At 48.5% G+C, this 19,574-nt stretch overlaps 1 protein-coding gene across 1 annotated transcript; it reads left to right on the top strand.

Annotated features, from left to right (window-relative positions):
* Positions 1 to 5,375: 5,375 nt before the first annotated feature.
* LOC131394639 (ral guanine nucleotide dissociation stimulator-like) lies at positions 5,376 to 8,080 on the top strand. Its single transcript, XM_058526025.1, has 5 exons — positions 5,376 to 5,600; positions 6,024 to 6,098; positions 7,074 to 7,195; positions 7,397 to 7,497; positions 7,804 to 8,080. The coding sequence occupies exons 1-5, from the start codon at positions 5,451 to 5,453 to the stop codon at positions 7,962 to 7,964; spliced, it is 609 nt and encodes a 202-aa protein (XP_058382008.1). The 5' UTR covers positions 5,376 to 5,450; the 3' UTR covers positions 7,965 to 8,080.
* The last annotated feature ends 11,494 nt before the right edge of the window (positions 8,081 to 19,574 follow it).

The following is a 19,574-nucleotide window of genomic DNA, read 5'->3' as shown; positions in this document are numbered from 1 at the left end:
GCCTCAGTTTGCTCCTCTGAAAAGTAGGGTGGGAGAGGATAAATTTCATGGGGATATTGTAGGAACTAATGGGATCAGCCATGGCGGGTGCTTACCTGGTGCCTGGCTCTGCAGAGAGGGCTGTGGACGTGCTGTGGTTGTTCATGGTGTTTATTTCTCTCTTCCCCGTGAAAAGTAGTCTGCCTCAGCCATCTCTGAGATGCGGCCTTTCTGAGTTTGGAAAAGCACATGGAAACCACCCTGTCAAGGAGTTGGAGATTCCATCCAGCTGGTCCTGGTCCTTTTCCTTGGGGTAGCCAGTCAAGGATCTCTGGGGCAGCAGAGAGGCCCTAGGCCCACTCAGGTGTCTGGGATGGTTCTGGGTGGACTACATTCAATAAACCATGTAGATTAAGCATCTACTGCATGCAGGACATTTGGAGACAGTAAACCCAGTGAATGAAGGAGACACAATGCGTGGCCTCAATTTCTGTCTGAGAGTCAGACATTGACATTAGACATCATTCGCAGGTCTTGTCATCCACCTTCCATCCCAAGGGATGCCCTCATAGCCTCCTTTACATCTGGAGGCATCTCCCCTTATTCCAGCCAGGAGGGCAGAGCGCAGGACCACCTAAAAAAGTGAGTGGTCTTTGGGTCCAGAAGGACGGCCTCCTGTCTCTAAAGAACAAGCTGTGGGGGGAGAGATGGAGGCTGTGGCTGAGGGGAGCCTGTCAGAAGCCGCATCTCACGCATCTTTTGATTCCCATGGGAAGGCAGAGGCCCGGTGGCTTCCACTCCAGGAGGACAGGAGTCAAAGAGCTATGGATGGGTGCCAGGACCCCTGGGAACCAGAGGGGTGGCTGGGCTGAGTTCTCCCCTAGAAACCCATTCCCACCACAGACCCATTTGAATCTGCCTCCCCTTCTCCACATCTACCTCTTCTGACCACCGCCTCCAGGCCCAGAACAGGAGGCGTGTGAGCAACCTGGTCACAAATCTGTCTCAGTGCTCAATCCAGTTGCACAAGTGCATGGAGTGCTGGGGTGGGCTGTGTCCCAGACCTTCAGGAGAAGAGTGTCAGTGGGAAGAGAGTCACAACAGACTCTGTGTCAACCTGCTGGATAAGCAGGCCTGCCACTGCCAGGACAGCCTCACAGGGGTCAGGGCTGCCCTGTGGCTCTCACCTGGATGGAGAGGGGCAGGCATAGGGCCCAGCCCCAAGCCAGGGTGCCTTGGGTGAGAAGTGTGGAGGGAAAGGCCAGGCCTCTGACTCTGTTGCCCAATTGCCTCCCCCAGTGCCATCTCTTCTCTGGTGGGAACCTGCCTGGACCCAGGGCAGGATTTCTGGGAGCCCCTGCACTATCCCTGCTTCAGCATGAAGCTGGCCTCTCTGCATCTCAGCTTGCCTGGCTCGGGGCTGCAGGGCCACGCCTACCTTCTCCAGGTCCAGCTGGAGCATCCACGGCCCATTGAGGCAGAGCTGGAAGGTGAGGCGACTGCAGTCTGGGATGACAATTTGCAGAGTGTTCAGAGGCTTGGTTCACTTCAAGGCAGTGGAGTCTTTCCTGGCTTTGACAGGCACAGGGGAAGTCAGCTACTTGAGTGAAACTGTTTCTTTCTCCTGCTGCAGTACCATCTCCAGAGTTGCCTCCAGCTCCAGAGCCAGAGCAAGGGCCAGCTCCACGGCTAGATCCAGCTCCAGCTCTAGTTCCACCACCTGTGCTAGAGCTGGAGCCAGTGTCACCTCCATCAGTCCCTCCAGGGCCAGAGACACCACCGACGTCAGCTCCAGCCCCAGTGCCAGCTCCTGAGCTGGAGCCAGCTGGACCATTGGCTCCAGGGAGAATCCTCCCTCCACCTGGAGAGATAACAGCAGAGCCAGATCCAGCCCTGGAGCCCACCTGCCCCTCGGACCTGAGCACCAAGAAGCTGCTGAGAGAGGAGAAGCCTGACTTCTTGGAGTTCCCTCCCCGGCTGGTGGCAGAGCAGTTGACACTGATGGATGTGGTGAGCAGCGGGGCTCTCAGGGCAGGTGGGGCCGGCCTTCCCCTGTGCCATCAGCTGCCCCAGACCTGCCATTTCCTGATCTAGAATCCCATGATCTCGGTCCAACCTCTTGCTTTCCCACTTACCCTCATGTGACCTGAGCAGCCTTCTTAACTCTCGAGCCTTTGCTGTCCTCATGTGGACAGGAGAGATGGACACTGAGAGCATCTGCCATGCAGAGTGGCTGTGCAGATGGATGAGGTGGAGCAGAGAGGAAGTTGGGCAGAGTCTGCTCTTTGCTGGGGGTGGGGAGCTCACTGAAGTGCTATCAGGTCCTCGGGTAGAATACTCATTTGCCCGAGAGGCCTCAAGAGCCTCAGCACTTATTAGGCACCTCATATGTCCATGACTACATGGCAGACAATCAAAGCCCGTGGTTGTTGCTGCCTTGGGGGAATGTGCATCTGAAAGAGGAGTCAGACCCCAGGATAATCAGAATGGTTGGAAGATTCCCCTTGAGATGGTCAAGCAGGAGCCGAGTTCTGGTGCTTGGAGGAAGTGAGACTGGGCTGGGAGCAAATGTCACTATCCTGCACCACAGTATCGGGTCCTGGGTCATCCTGTGCTGGGTGCTCTCAGGGGACACAGGCAACACCCAGGGACTCCCACAAGTCTCAGGCCACATTCTCAGCTTCCTGAGCTCCAGCTCTCACCACTGACCCGGCCTGGGACTGGGGGCTGTGGACACTGAGCTGGGATGTGGCAGGGTTGGGTAACACTCCCTGTCCTCCCCAGGAGCTGTTCATGAAATTGATGCCCCGCCACTTCCTGGACTCCATCTGGTCCCAGTGGGACAACAGGGCCAATGAGTTCCTGGCACCCACCATTCGTGCCACCATGACCCACTTTATCAGAGTGGTCAAATGTGTCATCACCACCTGCCTCGGGGACCCGACCATGACAGCCCAGGACAGGGCCAGGTTGGTGGAGCTCTGGATCCAGGTGGCCAAGGTAAGATGTGGGAGGCCCTCTGAGCCCCTCTCTGGAGTCGTGGGAACTGCCCCTTCTCCTTTTCCAGCTGTCAGGATTGAAGTTTGTGGTCTGAGCCTTTGCACAGTCCTTAGGCCCCTCCTGCCAGTGTCTCAATGACCTGACTCCTGGTCCCAGTGGTGGGATGCTCACCCCTTCCTGGGCTCCTTCCTTGGCTTGAGCTAAAATCCTCCTCCCTGGGAGTGTTCCTCATCAGGGTCTAGCTGTGCTCTTCTCAGGTTTCCAGAGCCTCTGTCTCATCCAGGACAGGGGACGTCCATGAGGTGACCAAAGCCAGAGGAAACAGGGCTCCAGCTCCCCTCACAGCTCATTCCCTTCCCTTCCCCAGGAGTGCAAAGGCCTGAGGAACCTTTCATCACTCCATGCCATCCTCTGGGCCCTGCAGAGCCCCTCCATTCAGCGTTTAAAAAAGACGTGGGGACGGGTGTCCAGGTGCGTAGGCCTCTCTCCATGCGTCACCACCTGGGTGAACCAGACACCCCCCACAGGGCTGCCACTGCCCTTCAGTAAGCTGGGACATCCTGGGAGACAGTGAACCCTGGGGACAGGGTCTGACCTGGTTGGGAGGCTTGGAGTCTTTCTGGAAACTTAGGCCAGTGGTTCTGCTTTAGGAATCAGTTTCCCTAAGTGCCAGACCCTGGCTCGAACTAAATTGAACATTTTCAAGGGTTTGCTTTGCAGCAACAGAACTCTCTGTCCACCTGAAATCAAGACTGTTTAAAACAGATTTGTTCAGTAGATAAGAGAACGAAGGCCCCAGGTGACAACAGGAGAGCTCCCTCCCCAGTCCCAGAGACCTCAGGGCTCAGAGCACACATTGAAAACGCTCATCCAGGCTGTCTGGATAATTCTGGGTTTTCAAACAAAAGGGATTTACCCTTAAACCACCCCACAGTGTTTCTTTCCTTTTTTCCCTCCTCAGGAGGAACTGCCAAAAATTTAAAACCTTGTGCAAAACGGACCAGCGGGAGAGCAGGAAGCTGCTCAGGGAGGTGCGTGGAGGCTGGAGATCTGGAAGGAGGGGAGGGGAGGGGGGAGGAGGGACCAGGCAGAGTGTGCTTTGGCTAGTTTTTCACTGAAAGTTTCTCTGAGACATAACGGTCTGTTTTGTCCAGATTGACAGGAAGCAGGTGGTGTGAGCTGCAAGGGCAGGTGGGGACTGTTTGGGGCAGGAGGCCTTGGTCACGGGATAGAGTGGTGTTTTTTGGACTGTTCCAGGAGGTGAGGAGCTGGCAGAATGAGCAGGTCTCTAGCTGCCATGCGGGCCCATCAGCTGGCCCTCATCTTCCTCCAGGCTGGCTGGTGGATGGAGTGGGTGGGGGTTCCTTTCCTCCTAAAGCAGCCCGGTCTGTCCTCAGGAAGCCAGGTCCCTGCTGCTCCTTCTATCTGCACTGCACCTCTCAGGGAAGGGCACTCTGCCTGCCCCAGGGACGGGCACTGTGTGGTCACACAGGCCAGGTGGACACAGGGGCTGCCCAGCCTTGGAACGAATGGTGGATCTGGCACAGAACTGTGTGCTCTCTGGGACTCTGCACTCTATCCCGATAGTGGTTACTGCTGAAAACTCAGTGAGAGTCTCCCCAGGTGACTTGTTGATAAGGATACACCCCAGATGGCAATGAGAATTATCGGGGAACCTACAGATTCTTAATGGACCTTCCTGGCAGGACATTAGAAGGTTCCAAGTAAAAAAGGATGCAAATGTCACCATCACCCAACGCCCTGGTCACCCCCTACACTGTCACTCAGATGTGGCACAAGGGGGTCCCCTTCCTGAGTGAATGAAGGAGGAGTTCTGTGCAGGGACCATCCTGAGGGGATCCTAGGGAGCTGAGGCCTTTGGCATGGCCTCAGGTCCAGCTGGAGTCAGAAAACCCCAGGGGTTGGGACAGGCAGAAGCCAGTTGGATATGCCCCCTGAGACACCTTGTGCCTCCCGATCCATGGCTCAGGCTGACTGAGGGCCTCAACACACCCCGAGAGTCCAGAGGACAGGGCCTTGGTCAGAGGTGTGTCTGGAGGAGGAGTGAAGGCCGGGGGCCAGGGCCTCTGGCTGGGAGGGGGAGTGGTCTCTCCTCTGTGGCCCCTGAGCAAGTCACCACCCCTCTGTGGGCCTCGGTCTCCTCATCTGGGAAATGGAGGGAGATGATCTGTGGTGCAGGCCTCACAGGGGTGATGAGGTACAAGGGGGAGAGGAATGTGCAGCGGCTTTGTGCTCCTCCTCCTCGAGGGGGGAGGGGAGAGCACTGGTGACAGTCAGATGACACAGTCCTCAGGGGACCCTGGGAGGCATGGGAGTCCTCCTCACACTTTCTTGAGGAGGAGAGAGGCTTAGGGGCCTAGGCAGGCCTGAGGGCACAGAGGAGGGAGTGTTGGAGCTGGGAGTGATCTAGAATCAGATCACTCTGGAATGGGAGCCGCCATAGACATCAGATGTCCAGGGTCCAGGATCAGGGGCCTGGGAGACACGGGGAAGGTAGCATGGCCTCCCTGAGCCTGTCCTTGACCCTGCAGGAGGTGAACTCTGTGTGGGCCACCCAAGAGATGGACCCCCAGGGAGCCCAGGAGAGGCAGCAGCAGCAGGTGAGGGGGCCTGAGGGGGAGGGTCCAGGTGTCAGAGGAGGGGGTCTCACCCCTCACGGCTGGAGGCCTCCCCAAGAGAGGGGTCCCTCCTCCTCCAGCCCAGCTCCTGGAGCCCCAGAGCCTGAAATGCCTGCCCTGGAAGTGACCAGGAGGAGGCCTGGAATGGCTGGGCGCAAGATGGATTTGCGGGGGGAGTGGCAGGGACCGCACACCCTGGGATTTGCCAAAAGCCGCCCCTGGTAGCTGACGGGGGACGTTGGGTGGTCCTGGAGGGTGCAACAGGGGGGAGGCTGCTGAGGGTCCTAGGCTGCTCTCTGTGGGAGTCTGCGGTGGGCAGGAGGCTGGGGTGAAGGGATTTGGGGGAGGGTCCATGGGGGCACCTGAGAGCTGGGACTCATCCCCACTCCCACCCTGATTTCACAGGGTGTCGTCCCCTTCCTGGGCACGTTCCTCAATCACCTGAAACTGCTGGACATTGGGATGGAGGATGATCTACAAGTGAGTGAGCCTGGAGGTGGGGCCAGGGAGCAGGATCCTGTGGTTTGGGAGGCGAGAGCCTTGCACTGGGCCCTGAGCTCTCTGTACCTGGCAAACCTCCTCTCATGAGAGCATCATGGCCACCCCTGGGAGCTAGGGAGTCAGAGTCAGGCCCGTCTTAGTGATGCGTGAATGGAGGCTCCGCGTAAGCCCCCTACCAGGCTCTCAGGACTAGTGAAGCTCATAGCTGCCTGCCTGCAAAGCTGCAGGAGGCTGTGTCTGAGCTGGATTCAGCCTCCCCCTTGGGCCCTGCCCCTGGGGGAGTGCCATCAGCCCCTGCAAGTGAGGAAGCACATCTGTGGTCCAGCTGTCCCTTTTTGCCTGAGGCCTCAGTCTTCCCGTCTGTCATCAGAAATGGGTGGGCTGCAAGGTCTCTGGCTTCAGCTCCCCTGTCCCTCCTGCTCTGGAGCCCAGAGCCTGGCCCAGTGTCAAGTTCTCTTTGTGGAAGGTCTGCCCTCTGCTGGGCCCTGACATTCCTGCAGCCTGAGAAGGGGTGGGATGGGGGCTGGTTATGGGCTTAGGGGGCCGTTACTGATGGACATTGGCTGTCTCCCTTCCAGGGAAATCTGGTCAACTTCCAGAAATGGCGTGAGGTCAGCAGCTGTGGGGAGGGTGGGGAAGTGGAAATCACAGACCTCCCGTGGCAAGATGTCACGTGTCCTCATCCCTCGGGTCTTATATTTGTTGGGACAGTTAGATGCTACAAAGCTGGGAATCCCATCACGTTGGCGGGTGCGGGAGGGGCTGGCATCAAGGACACCTTCCTGGATGAGGAACTAATTCAAGCCAACTGTGAGGACAGGCAAGTCCTGAATGGAGTGGGAAGGAAGGAGGGTTCCCGAGTGAGCACAGACCCCAGACCAGATCCTCACTCCGCACAAGTCCCTGGCAGGGTTCCCCACCCGGGACCTGTCTGCATCCTGTCCTTCCTCCCAGAAATACAAAGTCATTAGGAAGATCCAGCTGCTCCAGCAGGCTGCAAGTGAATATGACCTGAATCCCGAGGAGCGATTTGGGGCCTGGTTCCAGGCGATGGAGCCCCTCAGTGTTGATGAGAGGTGAGGGGCACAGGAGTTGGGTGAGGGCAGGCCAGACTCTCTCGGCTGGCCGGCTGCAGAGCGTGGGGCCTGGCTCCCTGATCAGCCCCAGACCTCATTGCGTGGTGACCCATGGGGCACCGGGACTCAGCTGCTGGCAGGCTCTGGGAGGGACACCTGAGGTGCGGCTCCTGGTAGCTCACAGGCCACTCTGTCCTGTAGCTACTGCCTCTCCTGCCGGCTGGAGCCCACACACCAGAAGACGAGCAAAATGCGGCTCTTCAGGAGAAAGAGGAACCGGACATCCTCCAGTTCAGGGCCGAGTGAGTGTCAGGAGCAGCAGCGACTGAATCCAGGGGCTCAGTACAGCTTCGGGCTAAGCATGGGCCTGGATCCCAGCTCCAGTGCTGGCCAGGCCTGGGACAGGCCGCTCCCCTCTCCTCTCTGGGACTCGGTTGCCTCCTCTTAAATGAGTGATGCTAAATGATGCCTCCCCCATCAGGGACAAACGAGGTGCTGTTGATGGACTGAGCACTCGGCACAGGGTTTGGATAAGAGTGTTGTGGGGCAGGGAGGTGTGCCGTGAATCTCAGGAAGGTTCCCCAAAATAGTCTGTTTCTTCTCTTCAGCCACCGTGCCCTTGGCAAGGAGCCATAACCCTCTGGAGACCACAAGTGCAGCTCCTCCTGAGCAGCAGGGCCACTGGGACCCTCGGGGTGCACCGGGTCAGCTCTTCCCCCCCACCCCAAGTGAAGGAGGACATCTGAAGACTTTCCCTGGTTTCCCCTAAAGCCCCAGGCGGAGGGCACGATCCCCCTCCAAATCCCTGACATCTGCACCCCAGGGACTGTTTATCCATTGAGGAGGAGCATTAGTATATGTTTAAGAGTAAATATCAGATTTGAATGTTGCAGTAAGTTCTGTTTCTGTCACAGCCTGGGTGTTGTGGTGTGGTTCTTTCACTGCTTATGCTCATGTAAATGAGACACAGAATCTCACATTCCGCCTTGAATTAAGAACTCATGTATGGTCAGAGCTTATGGTATGTGGGAGAAGGGAGGACGGCCAGTCCCCTCCCTGGCTACTGAATGACACCCTCAAGTCCCCCTTCCTCAGAGGACAGGTGCATTTCAGTGTGGTTCACCTGGGCCAGGAGCAGAGACAGCCCCTCAGATCTCCCTGGATGTAGAGGTTGGAGGGACTTTCCCAGGCAGAGCAACAACCACTGAAATGTAGATGTCTTTCAAATACCACTTGCCAGGACCATGTCCTTCCCCAGGGCAGCGGCTGTCTTTCTACAGCTTTCCAGGAAGAAGGATGTTTTCTGCTTCTCCCATTGAGGTTTCTTTTGACCAACTATTGGAAGTTACCGTTTTCTAATCAGTCTCTAGATTTGCATCAACACTAAATGAGGAAAAAATGTAAAAAGATAAAAGTTTGCATGTGGAAAAGACAAGGCCAGAGGAAGACCATGTGCTGATGGACTAAGGGCCGACAGGACATCCCCATCAGGCCGCCTCTAGGGCTCCCTGTTCACCCTTCGCCTAGATTGGAATCCTCCTGGGATCCTGGCCCATGCCATGGAAGTCCTTTTCCCACTTGTTTCATATCCAGAGGAAAAGATTCATGAGGCAGCTTTTAAACCTACAATAGGACTTTCTTCCATAAACCTCGCCACTCCCTGTGAACTAGGATTTCCAGCATCCCCGCATTTCCTTATATGATTCTTTTTGGGCAGAAATTCCGTAGAAGGCCCCCAGCCTCTCTGTCAGGTACATCGTGGCCATTCCTCCCTGGCTGGGCCTGATGGATCGGGGTGACCTCTGGTTTGCCAAGATAATAGACCTTAATCCTGGCCACTGAATGACCCACACTGTCCATTGCTGCCTAGGGTGACATCTGGGACCTTGGTGTTCTGAGGTCCATGGTCTCAGACAGTCACTAGTTTACACACTCAGTCGTGTTGTTACTGACTTGTCCCAAAGGGGCAGCTGGGCCTGAGCACATAGAGCACGTAGCCCCTGGGATGACTGTGTTCTTTTCCGCAGTCTGTGCTGTGGTTATGTGGATGTGTGTTACAGGGATGTGAAACTTGCCTGTTGGGAGTTTTGAAAGATGAGGCACGAGAGGGGCAGGTATAGGAGTGGGTCCAGCAGGGGAATGCAACCCATCTTAGACAACACAGACACAACAGACACAAACTTACCAATTAAAATACTGAAACGCTTCCCACATGGGTGGTAAACAGACACTACTCTGAGCTCACACCCAGAATCCACCCTACGACTAGGAGCTAAAGGGTTACCACCCGGCATTTTGAACATCATGCCCTGGAAACACCCTGTAAGACAAGGGCCATTGTCTTGAATTCCTTGGTACTTCTTCCCCCTCCTTTCTGAAGGCTGCAAGTGTCACCCAGGGACGCCTTTTCAGTTCAGCCAGATGCAGAGTAGAAATCCTGGTTCCCACAGCACAGGCCCTTCCTGCCAGGGCACTGCCATCCAGGAAAGAAAGAATTCACAGCTCGGTGTAGACATGTAAACACACACAGGCATATCCCACCCAAACATCAAGATGCATGAACTAGTAAGAGAGTAAAAGCCACTTCAGAAACACATCAAGCAATTGCGAAAAAAGGGTTTTTTAAAGATCCTGACTCCAATAAAATGCAAAACCAGGAAATCACCTTGAGAAAGCTGGGGGACTTTGGATACTGACCAGATAGTTGATTATAGGAATGACACTTTTATTTTTGTGTGTGATAACATTAGTGTGTTTGTGTTCAAAAAATCCCTCATCTGTAAGAGAAACTGAAAATATTTACCGCTGAAATGATGTGCTCTCAGTCATCTCAGCTGGTTAACTCTAGCAGGGTGGGTGTGAGGATAAAGGAAGCCAGATGGTATACGAGTTGATAATTTTTGAAGCAAGTGACAGGTTCACAGAGGTTGATTTTCCTCTACTCTGAGATTTAGAGATTTTTGAAAACTTTCAGAACACAATTTTGATACAAATAGTATACTCGGTGTTCACGTTACAATGTTACAAATTAAAACATTGATTGAAAATATAAAGGAATGCTTCTCCTTCCTGACCTAAGGAAGCTCTCTCTCAGTCTCGTTCTGTGAATGACCTGATGATGCCACCAACTGTTCACTTACCACATGTTTGTGGATAATTCCTATGTGCTCTGTGCTGTGTGCAAGGTGAACACATTTCCACGACTCTGGATCTCGTGTGGGAAGGAAGGCAATGAGTCTGCTGCAAGGTTCTCTACGGGGAAAATAATGCCTCCAGGGGGTGTGCTCATTTTTAAGATTCCAAAATCAAAGCTACACAGGTTTGCCAGGTAACAAACAAGAGATACTTAATTCATGATACAGAAATGACCTATGTCTGAATTAACACGTGACAAAGAAGAGAAAGATTGATGGATTTCATGTTAAAATTAGATGCAAAATCATAGTTCTGGCCCCTGGCCTAGTAGTTAAGTTTGGCAAGCTCTGCTTTGGCAGCCCACGTTCTGTTCACAGGTGTGGACCTACAACACTCAGCAGCTATGCTGTGGCGGTGACCCACATACTAAGTAGAGGAAGATTGGCAACAAATGTTAGCTCAGGGTGAATCTCCCTCAGCTAAAAAAAAAAAAAAAATTACATGCAAAATCAGAATAATTTATGGAATCAGATTTAATATATATTAAAAGATAAATCTCATTCAAGTAGGTATCATCTCTTCATTGAGTTAACACTCAATGAAAAAACAGATATAAGTTCAAAACACTAATTCCTCAGCATCGATTATCCTATCAATTTTAATATAAAAAGGAAGAAAAATCATGGTAAATAAAAATTGATGTTATCATGAAAGGTAAAGATCACGACGGACGTTACAAAGAGATGCTGTGAGAGTCAAGCCTGTCTCATGGGGAATTTCTCAACCACATCCCTCTCTTTTTCTTCAGCACCCATGTTGCTTTTCTCACTGTGTTTTCAGGATGCCTTTCTTGGCTCCTTGCTCTCTCTGCCTCCCGGGCAATCTCGTCTGTCCTCGAGGCCACAGTCACTCCCTCCCATGCTTTTCTTCACTTTCTGTGTCTGTCTCCTGATATCTCCAAAAGATGCTCGTTGCCTGCAGAGGGGCTATTAGAGACCCAGACCCAAACCAGGACTCATCTCTGCCCAATATGGACACTGGCCAGGGGTGGGCTCAGGGCTGGTGTGCAGACCCCTCAGCTTCAGCCACGGCCCAGGGATTCACCTGGACCCCCCAGTGCAACTGTTTTTAAGGTATTTGTGAATCCAAAGGACTTAAGAGTTCTCCTTCACTGCTGCAGGCCTGGAGTCCCTGCAGTCTCCTGTATCCACAGACTTGCTGGGGATTCTCCAAGGTCTCCTCCCATTGACTGCACATGACCTCACTGCCAGGATGGGAAGCGATTCTAGTAACTGACCTCTGGAATATACAGCTGCTCAGCCTTCAGACTGTATAGAACTTCAGTTTTCTACTTGGTTTTAGTTTCATGGTCTCATTGTTTCTACTATGAAGTTAGGACATATTTTTTGAGCTTTCTCTTTAAAAACAGAATAAAATGCAAAATTGGAACAAAGAGGAGGATGAAGACTACCATCCATGGAGAATGTTCGCAGCTCATTTGGATATTGCACCCTCTTTCTCTCCCTGGAGAAATGTGTCTCAAATCATACTGTCCATGACAATCATTGCAGAGTTTTTATAACTCAGATTGCTGGAACTCAACCCAAGTAGGTCTGGGGAGGCAACGGAGAATTTTCATTTCTAAGACGTTCCCAGCTGATGTTGATGCTGCTGATATAGGCATCAGACGTTGAGAACGGGATTCTGGGACACTATCAAGCTGATGTGTCACTATCAGTGCAAATCCAGACCAACTTGCCTCCTCCGTCTTGCTTAAGGATGTTATTCTCTTCCCTTCTCTATCATTGACAACTATACACATGCTGGTACCCTGTAACCTACGTTATTGGGACACAGAGATCCAAGGACTCCGTAACTCCTTTGAGTGTCCCATCTCTAATGAAATCACGCACTCTTCCACCCTTAGATACTCACTTCCACACCCAGAGCCTGTTTTCACCCAAAATTCTCCTGCTTGTAAATCAGTAACTCAGAAACACCACATTCTCACCACAAATTTCCACATTTCTAGTTTCTACACAAAGAACTCTACCGTATACAACCATTCTTTAAGAAAATAGATTACTCCAGTTAGAGTATCTTAACAAGGCTCTCTTCCTTCTCTCTTCCTATTCCTCCATATTAATCTTGGATTCTGTGGTCCATCATTTCAATAACCCACTGACAACGCTCCCTAATTCTTTACTCTCATCATATCTGCCCTGCAAGCCTCTGACTTTGGATGATTCCAAATTCCTGCCATGCCATGTTGACACCTGCACTGAGGATCACCGCTGAAGAGAGAGCACACGAGGAGCCTGGGGGTCCCAACAGAGAATCAGCAGCAACCAATGGGCCTCCATGCATTCTCTAATGCTTCCTGAATGCTCTGTTCATTTCTTTCCATTTCTTGAGTTCCATACAACTATTTTCTCTTGACCTACTTCATATCTCACAGACAAATTGTTAACCACCACACAAGAACTATTTCACACTCTAGTCATCAGATCTAGAAATTTTCCGCATAAGCAATTCATTTATCACACCATTTCTGTTGTTTTATACAGATATATTTCTTTCTTAGCTAAAACCATTCTGATTTTCATCTCATCTTTCCATTTCAATGACCTCATGCTTTCAATATTCGCAGTACTTTCAATCACCTCCCTACTGGGATCATGCCTCATGTTTCAAATATGCACAAATCTCTACCATCTACAAACCAATCCCTTATCCATTGTTCCTAATGCTCCTCACCCTCGATGTCCTCCCTCTCCTCCTCCTGCCAGGGACTCCTTGTGAAAAGTTCACTTACATCCCAATGCCTCTGTTTCCACACTGGCAACCGATCCCATGTCCCCCTTCTGTGGATGCTTCTCTTGCTTAGCTCACAGGTCAGGGGTCTTACTATTCCAATGTGGCCTTTTCATTATTTGTCTGACATGTCCTGCAGTAGCATGTGACTTTGTGGCCTTCAAGTTCCTTTAGAAAGCTCATTTGTCCTTGGGATCCACCAGTGCTACACTGTCCTTCTCCTGCTCCAAACTTCCTGAGTCACTTGTTGGCTTCTCTTTATAACCAACCCACAATGCCTGATGCTTCCCAGAAGTCAGCCCTGCTCTGACATCTGCTGTCCACCTGCACCCTCCTACTAGGCAATCATATCCATTTCACTGGCTTCAAATACCACTAATGAGCTAAAAATGTTCAAAGAATCAGCACAGATCTGACTCTGCCCCCCAGACCCAAATATCAACCTGCCCACTCAGCCCATCAGCGATGACTCGACTCACAGTGTCCAGGTTCCAAATTGAAAAAAACACTTTCCCAAATAATTCACTTCTCTCTCAGCGTTCCCAAATTCACTTGTTTGTGCTAATATCCTGTCTGTCCCTGAGTGTCATTCTGGACACTCTGCCACCCCACATTCATATCAATGACCCATCCATCCACCCTCCTGTATCCTCCTACAGATTCTTCACTTTTGAATCATTTCTAATCACCTTTCCGAAATGACACAAAATACCATTCCCACACAGTGAACTCTCCTGCTCTAGCAACCTAAATTACAAAACTCCATTTTTCCTCTTTGTTGATATTTTGTTCTACTTTACTTATATGTGCATCATCTCTTTCTTTCAATATTCAGTTCTCACTAAATGGGATACTCCATATAGACATGACTAATGTAGATTTTCTAGATGTTTCCCTCAACAGTGTTCTCATATGGCTTGGCACACAAAAAGAGCTCGTATATTATATCTGTCTATCTATCTATCTACCTACCTACCTAACTACCTACCTACCTATCTAATTCAAATACTAGAAGTTCACTTCCTGAAATATTTTAAACCCATCCACTTAACTACATTTATGCAAAGATATCAAGTTTTTCTGGTATACTGCAATAAATTGGCAATTACAGCTTAAGATTTCCAAATCCTCTCTCCCTGTAATCAGCCTACGAGATTCTAGTTACAGTGATCTGTTTAAAATGTAAAACTGATCAGTTCACCTTACCTTTTAAATCCTCAATTTCTGTCTTCAGCAGATATTTTTCCTGTTGTCCTATCATAATTATTAATACTACCCTTTTCATTCCTCAATATGTTCCAGTTTGGAGAGAAAACTATTTGGTCGTTCTATTTATAGAGCACCTACTACATGCAAAACTCTGGTGTAAAACCTGTGATCTACAAAAAAGCTAAACAGACTCACCGCCCCTGTTTGACCTAGTCTTAACGCGAGGAAAGACATAATAAACTGCAAAGAATTTATAACATGCCATGTGGAAATAACCACTGCGATGACCTATAGGGCAGAGAGAGAGAGTTTGAGCTTGAGTACATTTCTAAGGTTAGCTGTGTTTGTGTGTGTGTGTGTGCGCGCGTGCATGTGCTGATGCATGCTGCCAGGATAGGATGAGTTGCTTTCTCCTGTGGGGTGGGGGAGCCTCCTTTGCTTTGCGAAAGTTCCTCTCTGTGCACCTACTATGGACTTTGTCATCCACGTGTATTAGTCACGGTTGTCTAGAGAAATAGAAATAGAATATATATAAACATAGAGATGTGGAGATGTATTACAGGAATATGGAGGCAGAGAAGTCCCACAATCTGCCATCTGCAAGCTGGAGAACCAGAAAAGCTGGTGGTATAACTCAGCTGAAGTCTGAAGGCCTGAGAACCAGCACCTCTAATGTCCAAGGGCAGGAAACTATGGGTGTCCCAGGTCAGGAGGATACAGTGGACTCACCCTTTCTTTTCCTTTGTGCTTAAACTAATTCTTGCTCATATAACAGTATTTTTGATGTTTCATATAGGAATCTAGCTTCCTTTCACATTACTCAACTTATTTACCAGTTGTAAACTTTATAAGTTATGTCCCACTCAAATAATAGATTTTCTCTTCTTCTCTAATATTATTTACCTCTTATTCTTTTGATTCTCATTTTTTCATGACTGCGCTCTCCAGTGCCACACCGAATCACAATAATGTTTGCCAGGAGCATTTTCCTCTTCTTAAGTGTAGCGTAAACATCAGATAAATTCCTTGTCAGGGCAGAGCAGGCATCTAAGAGAGAGAAAGTAAAAACGTGCAGGGGAATCACTTCTACCTAGAAATCAACAGCCTTGCTTCTCTTGGCTGTTTGGAGCTGGAGATGCTATGACAATGTGGCCAGCTGAGAATCAGAGGATCTCTCTCTAGTCCCAGGAATTAGTCCTGGTCAAATCTCTTAACATCTTTAGACCTCATTTTCTTCACCTGTAACATGAAGAGTTGGATGAGTCTTTTTGAGGTCTGAAATCCAGTCATTCCAAGATACCCTTCACCCAGATACACTTAACAAAGATCAGAGAGAATTTTTAGTTGTCTTCTTCTGCATCAACATTATTATCCATATCACCACTTAAAGACATATCAAATGTCTACTTTTGCATGACACTGATAAAACAGGTTCCATACCAAATTGCTGTTCATTGGGATAATAAACCTATAGTTAATTGTTTAGAGGTAAGTATAGAGATGGGCCCTGCTGGAACCAGCAATCCATGGGCCAAAAAGTCTTGCTTTATTTTACAGCAAGGCTGTGGATACATTCCCTAATACACCAGAATTCTTCTGTACTTCGAAAGTATGAAATAAATGGGAGCCTTGAATCCATGGTTACGAGTTAATGAGGACATGATTTTTAAAATTATACTAATGATGCCATTTGCCTAGTATGGGGCTGTTCTCTGGTGAGTCAAGAGCAGATGTATTCAAGGCCACTTTCATTCCTTTAATAAATATTTACTCAGTCCCTACCATTTGCTGCAAGATAGCAGTGATCTACCCTAAGAGCATTTATATTCTAGTAGGGTGACACAGACCATAAACAAAAAGAGAATCTTGAGGTGATCAATAAAGTTACATATACGTCAAGCATTTTTCATTCTGGACTATTTTTCACCCTTTCCCTTCTTTTACTCTTTCCCAGAACTCTAAGTATGGACTTGAAAACCCAGAAAGCATGGGTCCCATGTTTCTTCTCGCAACACCCCTGTTTCAAAGACATAGTGTTTATCATCTGAGAGTATGTCTCTTTAAGACTAAGTTCCTATGAATCAGCATTATTTCATCACTTTCTTGAGAGGACGGATGATATTATGAAGGGAAAACAAAATATCATGTGGGATTTATACTCGAAATGATGTTTCCACTCTAATTGTGTTATTTAATGTGGTGTGATTCGGGGCAAGTCAGTTACTCCTTCAGAGTCAGTGGTAATAATACCCTGAAAAGCATTCTCTAGAGATTAAATGAAACAAAGTATGAGAAACTGCTTTGTAAATTGCAAAGCAATCTATTTCAGCTTATTTTTTCTAATAATATTTTCATTTATCCGATCCTTTTTGACTCTACACAACCTGCCTAGACTGAGTTTTATCATTTATTCAACAATAATAATGGGTCAAAATGGTTGAATATTAGAAATTTCATATTGTTCAACTTAATTAAGAGGCCATCACAATATTTAATTTGGTTATATTTACAGTTAAATTTTTCATGTTGCCTTACCATGTGCCAGGCACATTCTAGGCGTCTGACACGTATTCACTCATTTAATCCTCACAACAATGCTATGGAGACAATACTATTAACCTCTATTGTATGGATGAGGAATATTAGAGGTTATATAATTGTCCAAGGTCACACAGCTGGTACCCAGGAAGTCTACCTCCAAAATCTCTTTTAGGGATCCATTAGAGGTCGTGGCGCTTACATTGTGAAAGGATCACCCTGGTTTCTGGTTGGTGAATGGACCAGAGGGGGCTAAGCAAGAAAGCACATGACTACTGAAATGATCCAGGCAAGCAATTCTGAATACAGGATTTCTTTCCTTTTTAAGGCTGAATAATATTCCATTGTATAGATGCCCCAGATTTTCTTAATCTTTTCACCCACAGATGCACAATTAGGTAGTTTCCATCTCTTGGCTATTCTGAATAATATTGCAGTGCATTTGTCAAACGTTTTCCTGGCACTTAATGAGTTTGAAAAATTTCTTCTTATACACATTAGTTACTGTAATGAACTACCTTTCTAAATGTCTAAAGTTTAAATATTTGTCATTCTACAGAACTACCTTGCCTAATCATGTTTTGTGTTGTTATCAGTTCATGAATGATCTAAGATTTTTGTACAAAAACTTGTTATAATGGCTTTTTTTGCATGTATTCAGGAACCTTGCATAATATGGGTATTCCCTGATTCTTGATTTTTAGTAGAGTTTTCTAGTAAGCCTTTAGGATAGGAAATATCTTCCTAGATGTGAGGCAGAGAGCAGAAAAATAATAAAGTGATTGTTCTATTTAATTATATCAAAAGGAAACTGTCGTTTTGCTAAATTGTTTTTACACGCCCTTTGCTTATTTGTAAGAATGGCATATATCGTTTTATTAATGAAAAGAAAATTCAATAAACAATTTTAACATAAAACAATATCTATTGAGAACTTATATGAAAATTTTAGCAATATGCTGTCACCAATTTCCTCATCTGCAAAATGGAGATAGATAATACCATCTTCCTATGGGTTGCTGTGAAAATACTCAAGAGTAATGTGTGTAAAATGCTTATCACCATGTCGGTTGGAAAGTGATGCCCCATTCATTTTTCACCGGGATGATGAGAGCTTTTTTTTTGGCTTGAAGTCTGTAGTTTTCAAAATATGTTCTACTGTTGTAAAGTGAATCCTTGTAACAAATTATTTGTAGAGTTAGAGGATCCCTTTGGAATACAAATTCAGGCTCCCGTGTGTGTGCGTGTGTGTGTGTCTATACGCACATCTCTCAAATAATACTTCAAGCCTTATAATGAAAAGCTACCTTCCCCACTCTTGACTCTGGTTCCAAAAACAACTTTTTTAATTTTCTGGTTGAAAATCTGTATTTCTATATTAGCTACTCATACACTTTTTCATTTTTCATCTTTTGACTATTTATAGTTTCTTTCTTCTCTGAAAAAATCAGCATGAAGAGTTCTTACATACATTAAAAACATAATTCCCCTTGCCCAATATAACTATTTAATGAATTAGGATAAATCAAAATTCAATGTCTACTGTTTTATGACATAAGTGTTTACCATTTTATAGCATACGAATCTTATCCAGAGATGTGCTACATCAGATATTATGAACACATTTTCTTTCTCACTTTTTCCTTTGACCTTTTAAATGGTAAAATTCCCTTATTTCTTTGTTGTCTTCCTATGGATTCATCACTAGTTCATCTCCTTCCACCAGAAATTTAAATCTCTTTTCAGTAACTTCTGACGCATGAGACAATTCATGGGCTTCAGGTTTTGCTTGGGGACCTCACTCTTGGGCTTGAACATATACACAGGCCCACATATACACAGTATGTCTGGAAGGATAGAGGAGAAAAGGATGTTTATCTCTGTGCAAAAGGACTGGGAGACAGTGATAGAGTGAGAATATTTTACTGACTTTGCACCACTCTTTGAAGTTTTCCTATACGTGCATCTACGACGTAGTGGCCTCCCTCCCCCCAGATTTTTAAATTAAAATTAAAATAGCGTTATGTCCTTATCTACTGTCTTGGGACAGTAAGTTGTAGAGAAATGTGAATATATGACCCAATTTTTTAATGAAATTAAGAACAGCAAACACGCACAAAAAATTTATAATTCTAAATATGGGCACATCATTCTATGAGGCTGTATAAACGTGAGGAAATGAATGAAGAAAAGCTGTTCAACATCCAGCTACCTGTACAGTATGGGGTCCACGGAAAGCCCTGCCTCCAGCCCCGCCCCTGGAGCTGATTTCCTCCCACTGTGAAGTCGGCCAGACTTATTCCAGCCCCACCCCCGCCTCTTCCCGCCCCTGGAACTGGTCTCCGCACAAGGCTCGGGCCTGGCTCCGCCCACAGCCTGGTCCCGCCCCTTGCCCCGCCCGCACCCTTGTCCCCGCCCACAGCCCCGCCCCTAGAACTGATTTCCACCCACAGCCCCGCCCCTAGACCTGCTCCCTGTCCCTGGTGCTGACCCAGCCCGCGGCCCGGCCTCACATTAACTCTAGAAACTAGACACCTCCCCCGAGGCTGGGGTGCGCGGCCCCGCCCTGCCCCGCCCCGCCCCCCCCCCACCCCGCCGCCTCAACCCAGAGCCCCCAAAGTTTCGTCCTCCCCGAACCTGCGTCCTCCCCGAACGCCCGCCCGAGACCGGAAGCGGAAGCGCG

This window comes from Diceros bicornis, chromosome 30 (genome assembly GCF_020826845.1).
Source record: "Diceros bicornis minor isolate mBicDic1 chromosome 30, mDicBic1.mat.cur, whole genome shotgun sequence".
Taxonomy (NCBI): domain Eukaryota; kingdom Metazoa; phylum Chordata; class Mammalia; order Perissodactyla; family Rhinocerotidae; genus Diceros; species Diceros bicornis.
This window is presented reverse-complemented; position numbering and strand designations above follow the sequence as displayed.